Below are 15,707 nucleotides of genomic sequence, written 5' to 3'. Positions count from 1 at the left end.
ACAAGATAGTGAACAAGTCAAATTAAAGTGCCAGAATTTTAAAAGCTTGAGCTTTAGACCTACTGTGAATTAGTGAAAAGGAGAGTAGCGGAGGACATACCTTGGAACTGCTCCCAAAACAATCAAGTTGGCTTTTTGTTTGTTGTTTCCAATTACAGCATTTTTCATATCTCTGTAAATCCAGAAAGAGAAAAACCCTAGTAAATTATGCTGAGGTACTAAGGGCTCAGTTTTGCAGAATTTAGTTCCAATGAGATCAAACAGGTTGCCATACTATATTTAAGTACTGAAAAACACATCAGCAACACTTTCCATGAACACTGTCCACTCAAATCTATGGTATATCTCTATGACCCAGCCACTCAAATAACAAAGATGCTCTCTCTCACATAGTGGGGGGACAGCAAAGGAACCAGTGATGACCATCCTGCTCTGGCCATTTGCAGAATAATTGACTCAGATATTACGGTAAAGTTATGAAATTTTGGTAATTATGAATTTGGTGAGAAACTCTTTGTATTCATGGTCACAGAGTCCCAGCGCTTATTTGTGTATTCACAGTATTTTCCTTTTCTGAAACAGAACAAAAGTTGAGCTCTACTACTACACACTAGTACAGCTACCCATATGAAATAGTCTTAACAGGTTTCAGTACCCATAATCTGGGCAGAAAATCACTCTAGCGTACATTCACTTGCAGCTCTATTTGCAATGCAAGGACAGATCTCTCCAACTGTCCCAACCTCATGTGGCCTCTCAGCCACTTGTCTCCTCACTATTTAAGTACAGTGAAAATAGACTTAAAGAGTTTAATGCACCTACCTACCCTCTGTTTCTAGACGCAGCAAAGTCATTTCATAAAAAAGAAGACAGGGAAGGGAGTAATTTGTTAACTGATCACTGCTTTTGCCGGGTTGCAAGTTTTTAATAATATCCAGTTGCTAATTTGAGGATTTTAGGCTGCAAAGGAACAAGACATAACTAACCAGTGTCTTCTATTGGCCTTACCAACTGAAGGCAACTTTGAATGTTACAAAGAAGCACTAAAGATACATAAGTGACTTGCACATTCTCTTTCAGGTAATGTTGGAAGTCACGTCTCGTACATCACAACACTGAGATTTACTTCTGGTTCTGCACAGAAAAAGGAAGCACAAGTTATTTCTGCATCTTTTTGACAGTTCCAAGTACCATCCAAAGTTACTATTAGACACTGACAACAACAAAGAAAAAATGAAAGATGCACATACTATTGCACTATGTGCGTATAAAATAACACTTGCAAATATACAGGAATCTTAAAGTAACCAAAACCTTTTGAGTCTGTATAAAAGAAACTAGAATAAACCTGTAATATTAGAGGTGAACATCTGAGGATAGAAGATACATTGTGAACATCAAATCAAAATTCAGGAAATATTTTGGTAATCGTATGTCTATGATTATAGAGCAGCACTTAAAAATAATTCCCTGCTTACAGAGCTGTTGAAAGAAAGACTAAGATATTGATGAGAAATGACAATATCGCTGAGGAACTTTTTACCCAAATAATTTATCTTTCTTGAAGGCCTCCCTATATGTCTCTTATGGGGAAAAGTTACTCGGATAGTTGACTGGGGCAAGGAAATTTCTAAGGAACAAAATCATGTAATAATAATAGTAATAGTAACAACAACAACATTTGATTTATATACCATCTTTCAGGATGACTTAACACCCACTCAGAGCGGTTTACAAAATATGTCATTATTATCCCCACCACAACAAACACCCTGTGAGGTTGGTGGGGCTGACAGAGCTCTGGAGAGCTTTGGCTGACCCAAGGTCACCCAGCTGGGTTCAAGTGCAGGAATGGGGAATCAAACCCAGTTCTCCAGATTAGAGTCCCGCGCTCTTAACCACTACTCCAGTACTTTCCTGATAAAGACAGACTACACATTCCTAGCTTGCACAAAGTGCTCTCAAGGCAACAGTGGCTATGTTATGAAATTAAGGTGTAATCATTTACACAGTAACTGGGAAGAATCTCTCCCTGAAATCTGTGTAGCTTGTGGCTGAACAAACATGCATAGGATGTGTATACAACTTTTACAATAATCTGGAACCTTCTCATTAAAATATCTGCTTGGCTTCCATGTTCCAGAAAACAAAAAACTGATTTGAAAATCATGTTACACACCGAAACCACAGAAATCTTCCATTTTTTTTATTAAAAAACTATTTTCTTCTAGATATACAATGGATCAGAATTTAATTTTTCCTTTACTTGAATGTTCTGATAAATATTATACACAGAGAACAGAATCCAAGGAGCCCTGAAAGACACCAGAAGAATTTTACAGACTAATAGCCAAGTGGCTGAGATCTGTGGATACTTAAAACCAAAGATTAGAGACATGAATAGATAAGATCTTCCTACACACCTGAAAATGCTCAGGTTTGTAGAAAAATCTGAAGTCTAAAAAAATACACTGGGGATTTTAAAAACCCAAAACAATAACCTATAGCTTTGAACAGGTACCCTTAAGCGCTGCTAGGCAATCATAGCCATTTTACCAGTATTCTAGGCTTGATTTCTATTAGTTAAAGGCAGAGAGAAGAGGCAGGCCCTTTCCAGAGCTGTTTTGGCCTTTGAGGGAGGACTCATTGGGGCCAGAACCAGAAGCAACCACTGGATGACTTGATACCACATGACTTACCCAGGCCTTGCTACCTACCGTTAACCAATACAAACAAACAAAAACATTGGTTGAATGTTTTTCAACAATAGCTTTGTTGATTTGTGTTAATAACATTGCTACTGTGCTTTCTAGAGTTCTTCATTGTGTTTACTTGGTTTATTTTTCATTCCCTCACGTGTAGTTCTCTACCATTTGTGTTGTCTACCTACCGTTAACCAGCAGCTCCCCCACAAAAGCCAATGTAGCATAGTGGTTAGAGATTCAGAGTAAGATTTCAGAGATTCAGGTTCAAATCACCACTCTGCCATGGAAGGTCACTGGGTGACTTAGAACCAGTCTCACACTCTCAGCCTAACTTATATCTCAGGGTTGTTGTTAGGATAACATGGAGACAAAGTTGTAAGCTGCTTTGGGTTCCCCATTCTGAAGAAAGGCAGTACATAAATGAAGTAAATTAATAAATATAAATGAAGATAGGGGGAAGATAAAAAGTAAGCTGTTTAATGGATCTGAAGAAGGACCTAGGGAAAGGTGAGCATATAGAGGCTGCCAGGAGGAGGGGAAAAGGAAATAGTTTGGGGACGAGGATATAGGGACAAGCAAAGACACCCCCCTCCCAGCAAGTCCTTGCAGGTTTCCCATTATGCAACTGGGTCTGCCTCTGCCATCACCATGCAACTGGGACATAGGGAAGAGGCTGCCAGGGGGAAGTGAAAACGGGGGGGTCAACAAAAGTGGGTGGGAAGGAGAGAAGCAGGAAAAGGAGGAGAGGTTATGGCAGGCAGGGAAGGGGAAAAGGACATGGCAGAGGGGATTACATGACCCACAAGTCCTTGTGTGTTCCCCACTTGTAATTTCTAAAAACTTCCAGCTGCAAGATGATGAATAAGGGCAAGCCAGAATGGGACATAAACACAGCACTGGAAGCAAGCTAAGCCATATAGCCCTGATGTGCAGTCAGCACAATCAGGACCACTTAGTTTAGCTTTCTTCAGTTTCTAAACCTACAACTCACCAGGAACCTTCCTAGTAAGTTTAAGGGCCAATCCACCCCTGAATGAGGGTTACTTTATTAGCCAAAGTGCTTCATATATATTAATGCAGTAATCCTCACAATCATGCTAAAAAGCAGACCAATATTATTACAGAATTATTATTATCCCAACATTGGGAATAATAATTGTTTATTTTATTTATTTAATTCAATTTGTATTCCGCCCTTCCCACAGCCTGCAGGCTCAGGGCAGATCACATATATCTAAAACACACAATAATAATTTACATTAGATACATTTAAAATCACTTAAAACAATAATACAATATTTAAGTATTTAAAAAATCTATATAAGGCAGCACCAAAACAATCAATCGCTGTTACCCATCAATCAATTGTTCACATTCAGCAGAACAGCCGTTAGGTGGTGGATGGTTCTATACAGGGAGGGACTCAATTTCCTCTATTCGGCCGATGGGGGCCCGACTCAGTCCCAACCATACGTGGAACAGCTCTGTCTTACAGACCCGGCGGAAGGATAACAGATCCTGCCGGGCCCTGGTCTCATTTGACAGAGCGTTCCACCAGGTTGGAGCCAGGACCAAAAAAGCCCTGTCTCTGGTCGAGGCCAGGCGGGCCTCCCTGGGACCAGGGACCACTAGTAGTTGCTTATCTCCTGATCGGAGCATCCTCTGAGGCACACATGGGGAGAGGCGGTCCCACGGATACGCAGGTCCTAGTCTGCATAGGGCATTATAGGTAAATACCAAGACCTTGAATCTGATTCGGTACTCCACTGGTAACGAATGCAGCTGGTGTTATATGTGCACCACCACATGCTCCGGTGACGACACGCACCGCTGCATTTTGGATCAGTTGTAACCAAAATTTAATCCAAATTCTTATAACTTTCTTTAGAGCCACCTTCTGAGTTCATGGCTGAGGAAGGATTTAAACAGGGAGTTCTCAACTTATGCAAAAGGAGTACCTGAAGCATTCTTAATTAAAAGATATAGCATTCAATAAAGATGCTGAAAAATGTGACCAGGAAGAGTCTCACTCCCCATCATATGGTATAATTACCCAAGAATCAAATGTATCCTGGATTAAAATAGTGAACATTAAGGAATTAACAGGTACAGTTTATCCAAGATCAAAAAACGTATCTAGAAATTTAAAATATCTGGTTTGATAGGAAGCTACTATTCTTATGCAGGTATAGATATCAGTCAGCATGGTTGTTGCATAAGTTGAAGTAGTGGTTGAGAGAAATATGATAATTAGCTTTTTACCAATAATGAGCTTTTACCAAAATTAGACACATTAACAGACAACAAGGATTTACAAATATTGGTTGGAATCTTCATCAGTTGTACAACACTGATACTTCATATTGATTTGTTTTGTGTTACAATTAAAAAGGAAGTTAGCATCACAAAAATAACAGATTCTACATACAATTCTGACATTTGAGTTCATGAGCCAGATTATTATTGAGCTTTACAAGCCAGATTATTTTGGGTGGCTTTAGAAGGCAACCACCAAGGAATCTGTTAGGCATTTAAAAAACTTCATGCAGAAGTCCAGTAATCATCCTTCCTTATCAGGAATGTTTAACTCTGGGACAACATGCATAATTTTTAATAAGTGTACTGGCAAAAAGTAATCTCAGAAATGGAAGAAATTATGTTGCAAAGATATGGGCTTAACATAGCAGGAACAGATTTTTTGCTTACATCACTTCACAAATAAGTACAATATGGACTGTAGTGCTATACTGTAAGGAGATTGAGGTGTATAGCTGTCCAGTAACTAGAAGCAATTAAAAATCTCCAGTTATTGCCTAACCAACATAAAGTAAGATGATCCTTCCCACTAAGTTATCCAGGCATTACAGAGAATTTGGAAGGGGGTTTGTTTGATGCCAGATGAGGCAGAGGGACACCACTGTCTTCTGAACTTATACAGTATGTGACTAGCCACCCTCCCTTCACTTCAAGCTTGAAGATATCTAGAAACAGCAAGAATACCTCTTGCTCATTATCTTCCGTGAGTTTCTAAAGCATGGCATGAAGTGAATGGTGTCAAGCCTCCTGCCCATCAAAACCACTATGTGCCAGAAAATGATGAGGATAATTTGGTTCATTAGCAACCATAAATAGTGCCTTGATACAACAAATGTAGGCATGCATTGGATGCTTACCCCACCTCCCTACAAATTTCAGGCACATAGGAATATGCAGATCTTTCATACATCCCCCTTCCCCCAGCAACCTGAAGAGATTCCTCAAAAGCTGTACCTCAGAGTCATGGGAGTCCTGTAAACCAAATGTCATGGGGCAGCTGCTGTAAAGACAGGGAATAAGGTAACATTGCCCCTCATTACTCTTCAGCTGGTAGAGTTTCCACTGATGCTCCATCAGTAGAATAGGAAAGTAGGGACAATGTTGCTCCACTCCCCTTCTTCACAACATTCCTTCGTGGAAACTTGCTCATGGGCTCCAGTAATGCCAAGCATCAGCTTTTTAGCGATCTCAGGAGCCTGCTGGGGAAGATGGGAAAGATCTGCAACTTCCTTCTGTTCATGGGTTGCAAGACTGAGCCTAAGGAGATGGCAGAAAGAGAAAATGGATAAATGCATACTAGATGAACACATCTATTAACCAAGTATTCTTAAGTAGAAAAGGTCCCCTGCTCTTGGATCCAGAGTACAATATGTACCATTACAACTTCTATTTGAAATAGCCCTTCCTAGGTCTAACCATTTTGATCTTTCCCTTAGGTTTCCCCCTCCATATTAAAAAAATGAAAAGTTAAGTTCATGTAAAGACACCATAACAATACTCAGTCACAGTATTTTACATCTCTACAAAATGTGAACCCGGTTATCAAACTGTACTTTCACCCCAATCAAATATAGCATACAACCTCTGAGTAGAATATAAGAATCAACACAGAAAGCTCACATTTGAAAAAAACTACAGCAATAGTTACAGGCTTAGACTGAAATATTACTTTTTAGAACACAGACATCCAAATGCAAATGGGGAGTTAAATAAAATTGGACAGAATCGTAGCTATTATAGCAATAGGCACCAAGCTACTCTAATTTGTTTTAAAAGGAAAGTTTTAGAGTGATGAAAAGCCACCTCAATTCAGACGGCTAACCTCTTGTCACAAAAGCCCACATTGGGGCAAGGTAACAACAAATATGAAAAAAAAATGTGTCATACTACAAAACGGAAATAAAAATAAATACAGCGCAACAGATTCAAAGTTGGTTATCTTCTTTGAGGTGATTGTTTTTCCCCATTATTGAATTACTGATTTTTTCCTACTTTAGACAGCTCATTTTCCAGATGAATCCCACACTGCTATCTTCATATGAAGTCCTACTAAAAAAGCCACTGAAAACTTCAGAAACCCAGTCTTCTAACTCTGTCTCATAGTTAGAAGAGGAAAAATGTTTCTTCTTCTCATACTTAATATGGAAGGAATCAATAAAATTTTAACTAACATTTATCATGTTCAAAGAGTCATGGGTTCGTCTTTGCAGATATTATAGCTCAAATCTACAGAAAGAAGTTGCATGTAAGTAGTGATCATCTTCAGAGATTAAGTCCATGCAAAATCTTTTCACTAGTGAATACACAGTGTGAGACTGGATAGATCAGTAAGCATGGATTAGCCCTCTATCACAAAGAATTTCTGCGTTGCAAAGTAAGATATTCAGTTATTGACTCTTACACTATACCTTTGTGTGATAACAGCCAACACAGATATACTTCCTTCTTTTTAGTACATGTGCTACAATATTGGTTTATGCTGTCTGTTTACCACAGCCTTGGGTTTTGCTACATGTAGCAATTCCTTGGATAAGTCTAATAAGCAACTAGCTACCATTCTTAGCCACCAGTGTTCTAGGACATTTTAACACCTCTGATCAAAGTCTAACACAAGGTACATGAATAAGTAAGATTTGAGCTTTTACTATATTGAGAGTTTTATAGGGGTCTGGAGAGTTTTACTAACTTAAAAGTTTGAGTCAAGTCTTTTGTGGATACAGAGATGGATCTAAAGATGCCCAATGGAAAAACTTACTCTTCTCAGAATGAGCCTTCATAGAATGACCTTTCTGTTCAAGTTTTTCTGTGAACACAAAGCCATGAAAGAATTCAACCGTTGATTCTTTATATTATAGGTACTAAATGTATACCCATATTGTAACAGAAAGGTGTTCTGGCAGGAGGGACAGAAGTCTTATGGATGAATTTCATGCAAAGTCTTCATTGACCAAAGGAGCTTCCATCAGTAAAACAGGAATTTTCTACCTCCATCCTCTTGCTGGATCCCATTTGCCTTACAAAATGATGCTACAGGAGATCCCCAAGAAAAACATGAGAGGGGAATTGCCTTCCCTTCCATTAGCAGAAGTTTTCCAATGGATCCAGCACAATGAACAAAGAAGCATCAAACTGAGAAATTTACATATATCTGAAACTTTAGCAATTCTTATCTCCTGACCCCACATTCATAGACCATGGATATAAGCAGTAACAGTCCAGGCTGGACAGATTAGAAATTGAAGTTTTGATTTAATCAATTATTTCAAGTACCCTAATTTCAAATGTATATAATTTCTGAACAAGCATTGCAACTGGTTGCTATAAACTATGGAAATATTGGTTTGCAAATAAACAGATAGTAAGTATAACCTAGGAACACAATACAAACACTTTAATCATGTGGCCTGCACTACATGCACTACAAAATGTTATCTGCTTAGACATAAAAGACCTCTATTTGAGTCTCCCTGTATATGTGAAAAGATACCAAGCAATATAAATGCACATAACATAGCAGAAGCAAGGGCTAGTACTTAGTGGGCAATACAATATTATACCTTGAGTTAGGTTCTATTCAGATACTGTAAACAACCCAGAGTTTCTTTTGTGACCAGAACAAATCTGATTAAGTATAGGCTTTGCACATTCCCCACACTGCACACTGAGATTTGTTTCTTTCCTCAATTTGTTAAAGTAACTCCTTTTGCCTCCCATGATGAACTGGAGTTAGCTAAAAACTTTGGCCTTCAGTCTTAGCACACCATGAGGGGAGGCGGAAAGCATGGAAGAAATACACAGCCAGACATTAAATGAGGTGTGTGCCCCTCATGAACAAATTCAGTAATGCTTGTGAGGTCCAAATTGAGCCTGAAGGTCAGTGCTTTTCAAAGTAATATCTTTATTTGAAAACTCAACATACTACAGAACTTAAACAGCTGCAAAGATAAAGAACAAAATTATTCATATGGGCCCTGTGGATGATTCTAGGGAGATACGCTAGGGCAATGCCTTACTAATTCCTAGATCTGACAGGTAATCCACAGTAACACGTAATAGAATATAATTTATATCACTGGACCTCAGAAGTCAGAAATCCTCACCTCCTTTTCAGACATCATTAGCTTTTAATTCCATAGCTTGGTTCACACCGACAGCAAACTATGGCTTGTCTATTCACATATACTTGGATTCTCTCCCTTGCCTCCTTTTTGCACCACATGTTTGCTATTGCATCTGAACCAAGCGAACTGATCTGGAGCAAAAGAAAGGGACAGGAGGTAAGGGAGAAGGTGAGGGCCTGACGCTCCTTTATAACATGCAAAACTGGTTTGATGTTATACCCAAACCATGATTAAATGTTAACAGATTAAAAGTGTATGTTCTAACTTACTTGAATTAATCCACAGTGCATGTGACGTTATCTAAGTCAGCTATTTAGTGTTATTAATTTATTTTAAAGTAGTGTAAGTTTTTAGTTATTAACATCACCCAGAGATTCTGTTCCAAATACAAGAGAGAATTGGTACGCATGGCAGGCAAAAAAGAAAACAGTGGATACCTATTAGGCAGTAATCTAGATACCTTCACATAGTCAGATGGCAAAAAGCACATCTGTAAAGCTATCCATGATATATACAAGAAAATTGTTTCCTAATGTACCTTGCTGGGTGAGGGGATAATCACACAATGTGCAGCTACGCACATCTACTGCAAAAGCTATGGGGAAAGGATTCTAAACCAACATAAATGACAGCAAGACTGAAGAAGAGCAATTATTATTTACCTAACTCCTTGCAGGACTTTCTGGGGATCAGGATCAAATAGTCTGTCAACATAATGGCGACTGCTAGCAGTGACTTCCTGCAGGAAAAAAAGACATTTTATAATTTGTCAGTTTGTCAGAAAAAGTGTTAAATACCCTCAAGAACACCTTCCTTTTTTGTTTGTGTGATCTATATATTGCTGCCTCACCAAAAAGTTTTCAATACCACCAAATGCTTTTGCGTTACATCTCTTCTGCTTAACTGGTATTTTAAGAAAGCTTTGTTATAGATGGTAGTTTGGCAGAAAAATCAGCATGTGAGGGAAGCTGTGAGGTAAAAAAGGATATTTCTCTCTCAAAAAAAGTAGAATTTGTACGTAGATAGTCTGATGGTTGCAGAGTTTTGATAAGCATATCAATTTCAGAATAGTTCTTAAAGACAAAGAGAACGAATCTGATAAAGAGAACTGTGATTCTCGAAAGCTTATGCTACAGTAAAGTTGGTTAGTCTTAAAGGTGCTACTGGACTCTTTTCGATTTTGCTACTACAGACTAACACGGCTAACTCCTCTAGAATAGTTCTTAAGCTTGGTGGTTTCAAAAGTAGTTACATATTCACAAACCCAGTCACACTGACTAATTTTCCACACAGGTCTTCAGGAATAGAATAAATTTCCATCTAATCTACACATACATTCACTCAGGTCTTCCCACAAAGGCAGTCCGAACTAGATAGATCACTCTCTCACTCAGATATACACAGACTCTCTACAGGCTACACAGTTTGCCTGACTTAGAATGTCTTAGAAAACCACACAGATTCGCTGAATTTGGCAGAATGAGATCCCTTTCAGGCTTCCACACAGGTTGCCTGACTTAACTAGAATAAATCCTCTCTCTCTCTGAGATATACCATGAGTGACTGAAAAACTTCCCTCAGCACTGACTAAAACCTGCAGTTTACACCACCCTCTAGGGTTTAGCTACTGTCCAGCTTGCACTCCACTCACCTATCCAGACCCCCTCCTCCTTTCCTCAGAGGCTGGCATTTAACTAACAGCAACAAACTTTTAAAACATCCACATTAGCAAACAGAAATACTCCAGTTTAATTACATACACAACATTACGTCTATATATCCATCATCCTACCTTTCATTCCTTCTTCTGAAATTATATTACAATGAGAATAAAAGTAATTCAATATACCAATATAGATTTCTATCCACACTACAGTTCTACCCCAGTAATTATTCATGCTTGATTAACCTGTTTCCTTATTTACTTTGGCAAGAATGGTATTTTCCAAACTTTCTACCTTTAGGGTACCCTTTCCACTTTGATTTTTTGGGGAAGGAATGCTTATTTGTCACATAATTCAAATGTACTGCAGAGGATTTTATAGGGTACATACTGAGTTCATGTGAAGTACTGACCATTACAGACATGGGGTGGAAAATCTTCCAACGCTTTGTTTTTTCGAAATACTTGCTGTTTCATAAAATTAACAACAACACAATGTCACTGCCAATACAAAATTAGGCAAGCTTTGGCAGTTTCAAAGTCATAATAAATTGTGTGAGAGAACATGTTTGTTTTATTGATTTGTAAAGTAAGGATGGGGAACACAATCACAAATACATAAAATAATCCAAATAAAGTTTTGAATTACTCTGATTGATTGTGCAAGTAAAATCAAACCCAGAACTAAAATTCTTATTTATATGTCTCCTTACATGGCACAAGGAATATCATAATCAAAAATCTAGTATGAACCTATCAGCTGAATGAGAAATGTTCTGCTACTGGGATATTACATTTGTTTGCTAAATTTAAGCTAAAATTAGCATGCTAAATCAGATCATGCTCAGTTGAGGGCACCAGAATTTTCCCATTTTAATTTTTCTGGAAAACCCACATCACTATTGGCCAGGTCTGCTGGGTCAGATGCTGTTCTGTGGAAACCAGAAATATATCATGAAATATACACATTTTTTTTGGAACTGTACACTGCAAGGGAAGATTGGTAGTAGCAGCAAGCTGTGGACAGGCTGTTTTTCAGAGAAGCTGGTTCTCCACTACTGATCTTTTTATTGAGAAGTTCCGGATAAGCATCAAGTGAGCAGTTTCAAAGAACAGTTTGAAACCTCTGGACTACAGCATAGTAACATTGTAATGCTGCTACTTTTTTAAAAAACCTTGCCCTGAACCTTTATTATAGGTCCTCTTTGTGTGTGTGTTATGTGCCGTTAGGTCGTTTACAGCCTATGGCAACGAGACCTCCAAAATGTCTTATCTCTGACATACTTGCGCAGATCTTGCAAACTGGAGGATGTGGCTTCTTTTATTGAGTCAAGCCATCTCGTTTTAGGTCTTCCTCTTTTCCTACTGCCTTCCACTTTTCCTAGCATTATTGACTTTTTCAGAGAATCTTGTCTTCTCATGATGCAACCAAAGTTTTGTCATTTTAGCTTCCAAGGAGAATTCAGACTTGATTTGATCTAAAACCTACTATTTGTCTTTTTGACCGTCCATGGAATTCACAAAACTCTCCTCCAGCACCACATTTCAAATGAACTAATTTTCTTCCTGTCAGCTTTCTTCACTGTCCAACTTTCACATCCATACATAGTAATGGGGAATACCATAGTTTGGATTATCTTGATCCCCAGAGAAACATCCTTATCTTTAAGGATCTTTTCTACTTCCCTCATAGTGGCTCTTCCAAGTCTCAATTTTCTTCTGACTTCTTGGGTGCAGTCTACCTTATGGTTGATGATTGAGCCAAGGAAAAGAAGATCTTGAACAATTTCAATGTCCTCATTGTCAACTTTAAAATTGTGTAATTCCTCAGTAGTCATTACTGCTCCTCCTTACATTACCTTAAACTTTTACCCCAGGAGGGTCCTGGTTAACAGTCAACATTCCTTTTATTTCCATACACACAGAGCTTCAGGTATTCACCACTTTACTCAGACTTTTTACCTCAAGAACACCTTCCCTTTAGGTTTGACTCCCAATGGTAACACCAGATATATTGCTACTTCCCTGACTTCCTCAGCTTTTCCAAATGGTTTTCAATATCACCAAAGGCTACTGCCTTAGATCTCTTCTGTTTGTCCTGCATTATAGGAAGTCTTAGTGATAGATATAACAGTCAGCACATGGGGTGGCTGGGAGATCCTTTTTTTGCTTAACCAAATGTAAAATTTATTTATAAGAACATAAGTGTGATGGTTTCAAAGGACTGATATTAGTTTACCAATAGGTTCATACACTTTGGTGGTTTCAAAAATAGCTATATATTCTTAAAGGTATATTTACAGACCCAGTCATGCAGACTAATTTTCCACACAGATCTTCACTAAGAGAACAAACTCTCATCTCATCCAAACAGACATATATTCATTTGGGCTTTTCCACACAGCTTCCTGACCTAGGTACAATATCTTTGAAATATACAGACTAGGGTTGCCAACTCTGGTTTGGGAAATTCATGGAGATTTGGGGTGCAGCCTGGGAAGGCGAGGGTTTGAGGAAGTTACGATGCCACAGAGTCCACTTCAAGATAGCCACTTTCCCCAGGGGGACTGATCCCTGTCATCTGGAGATAGATTGTAAATCCAGGAAATCTCCAGGCCCCACCTGGAGGTTGGCAAACCTAACACAGTCACCGGTTGCCTGATTTAGACAGAATTTCTCAGAAGAACTCCACACAGATCTACTAAACTTTACTGAATGAACACTTTTTCTCAGCACTCTGACTAATAACAACAACATCAACATTCAAATTATATACCGCCCTTCAGGACAACTTAATGCCCACTCAGAGCGGTTTACAAAGTATATCATTATTATCCCCACAACAAAACACCCTGTGAGGTGGGTGGGGCTGAGAGAGCTCCAGAGAGTCCAAGGTCACCCAGCTGGCTTGAAGTGGAGGAGTGGGGAATCAAACCCGGCTCTCCAGATTAGAGTCCCGCGCTCTTAACCACTACACCAAACTGGCTAAGAACTGCAGTACACTGCTCCACCTAGGGAACAGATCCTGTCTGATCACAGTGCACTCCATTAACCCATTCAGCCCCCTCCTTCTTGCTTCAGAGGCCTGCATTTAAACCCACACTAACCAATATTCAAAACCCCCACATTAATATACAATACTTATTTATATGCAAAACATTACAAGCATAGTGACAACATTTTGGCTTCATTAGAGATGAAGTCACTGTCTAATTTAAATAACTGTACAGACAGCAAGACTGGAAATAGAAAAACAGAAACCACAATAAAAACTAATTGCAGGAGGAAGGAGATTTCCTCCAAACCTTTATGCCAGAAAAAATTCTCCATCTGCATGGTTGCATTTGATTCAGCGAGTAGAAGGGGCTAGTAAATTCAATTACTTATTAGCAGGTCTGACTTTCAAATGAAAAGATAAAGTTCAAAATAAAACAAACTCAACACGAGTAAGAATTTCATCTTATATGCAAAGGTTCTTCTAAAGCCAAGCAACACAAGTAAGTTAACTTACTTGAACCATAGATAATCTTTGCAATTTTGAGACTTACTTATAAGATTAGCTATAGGAAAGCATTAACCATTCAGCTACAATTTCTTTTTAGAGCCTACACATAACATTCCAATGTATCATTTTTAAATTGTTGGATCAAGGTTCTAGATCCATGACTGCCAATAGCAGCCAGAACAGAAAAGAACAGATTTTAAAAATGGCAAAAGAAATCTGTTAAAACTACAAGTGTGATTATCATTTTGGAGAGTACACAGCCCTTACTACAGGAGATAAATGTGGAAAACTATTTAGTATGCTCTTATGTTAAAGTTCTGCTAGACAGATAAACTAGGCACTATACTTTAAAACCTTACAAAAGAATGTTCAACTTGATTGCCCCAGTTTCAGACTAATGGTTTGAAATAACAAAGCACAGCTTTACACATCAATCTAGTCCAGATGAAGTTTTGATTACAGTTGTTTACTATTCTCTTAACCACAGTCAAATATTCTTCTTCACCCCATCACCCTAGATACATCTTCTCCCACAACTAAAACCAAGACAAAATTCTTAGAGATGTTCCTAAGCAGCATTTCCAGAGCTATTTCCACCCTTTTGCCAATAAGGAAAGTACTTCTGTTGTGCTTAGGATCTGGCTTTTCCGAAACTCCGCCAATCTTGCTTTGTATTCAAGTCAGTGTGAACCAGCAGGGCAGGATAGAAAAACAAGATAATAGAAAAGGCAACACTCTGACAAATCAAATGCAAGTTAATATATATTTGCAATAAGGCTTCTCCAGATGAAATCAGGATAAACTAAAAAGAGAATAAAACAACTTAAGAGTAAGCAATTATGCAAGTTTGTGAATTCACATTTAATGGGTCTACTTCAAGAAGTACAGAAGTTTCAAAGCTGGAACTTCTTTAGCACAAGAGGAAATAGAATTCCTTCGACTAAGGGGGGCCATGGGTTAAAACTTCGACAAAGACCAGCTTGGGCTATAACACACACAGAAATGGGAATATTATTCACTCCCTCTCAGTACACAACAACCCTCTGTCGTCAGAGAAACGCTGGTTCTATCTGTCGCCTGTGACATCTGGTTGGACACCATAATGAAAAGGACTAAATTAAATGTATCAGTAGTCTGACCCTTCATGGTAATTCACTCTATCGTGTCAAACAGGATCCCCCCGCCCATCCCCACACCAACATCTTCCATGAGTCTAGTTAAAAAATTTCCGGAAAGACTTTCCGTGCCATACATATCTGACGAAGTGATCTGTGATTCACGAAAGCTTTTGCTGGAGTGAAAACGGCCAGCCTTAAAGATGCCACCTGACTTCTGTTTTAGCCTGTCAAGGGGAAAGGGCGGTAGCGCCAGAAAAGGCCTCAGCTTCATCAGCTCTC

General features: G+C 38.6%; 1 protein-coding gene across 3 annotated transcripts in view; it reads right to left on the bottom strand.

The window, feature by feature from the left end:
- Nucleotides 1–15,707, bottom strand: part of ARMC8 (armadillo repeat containing 8) — a 106,274-nt gene that overhangs the window by 89,936 nt on the left and 631 nt on the right. The window contains exons 1-3 of one of the 3 annotated variants that reach the window (XM_054982538.1): nucleotides 9,805–9,864; nucleotides 7,777–7,824; nucleotides 101–172 (exon numbers count right to left, since the gene is read on the bottom strand). In XM_054982538.1, coding sequence (XP_054838513.1) covers nucleotides 101–168 — 68 coding nt within the window. In that variant the 5' untranslated portion in view covers nucleotides 169–172; nucleotides 7,777–7,824; nucleotides 9,805–9,864. Of the gene's footprint in view, nucleotides 1–100; nucleotides 173–7,776; nucleotides 7,825–9,804; nucleotides 9,882–15,707 lie in introns of those variants that run through there. The other 2 variants (XM_054982536.1, XM_054982537.1) reach the window with 2 other exon arrangements.

The sequence above is a fragment of the Eublepharis macularius genome, chromosome 6 (genome assembly GCF_028583425.1).
Source record: "Eublepharis macularius isolate TG4126 chromosome 6, MPM_Emac_v1.0, whole genome shotgun sequence".
NCBI lineage: Eukaryota > Metazoa > Chordata > Lepidosauria > Squamata > Eublepharidae > Eublepharis > Eublepharis macularius.
This window is presented reverse-complemented; position numbering and strand designations above follow the sequence as displayed.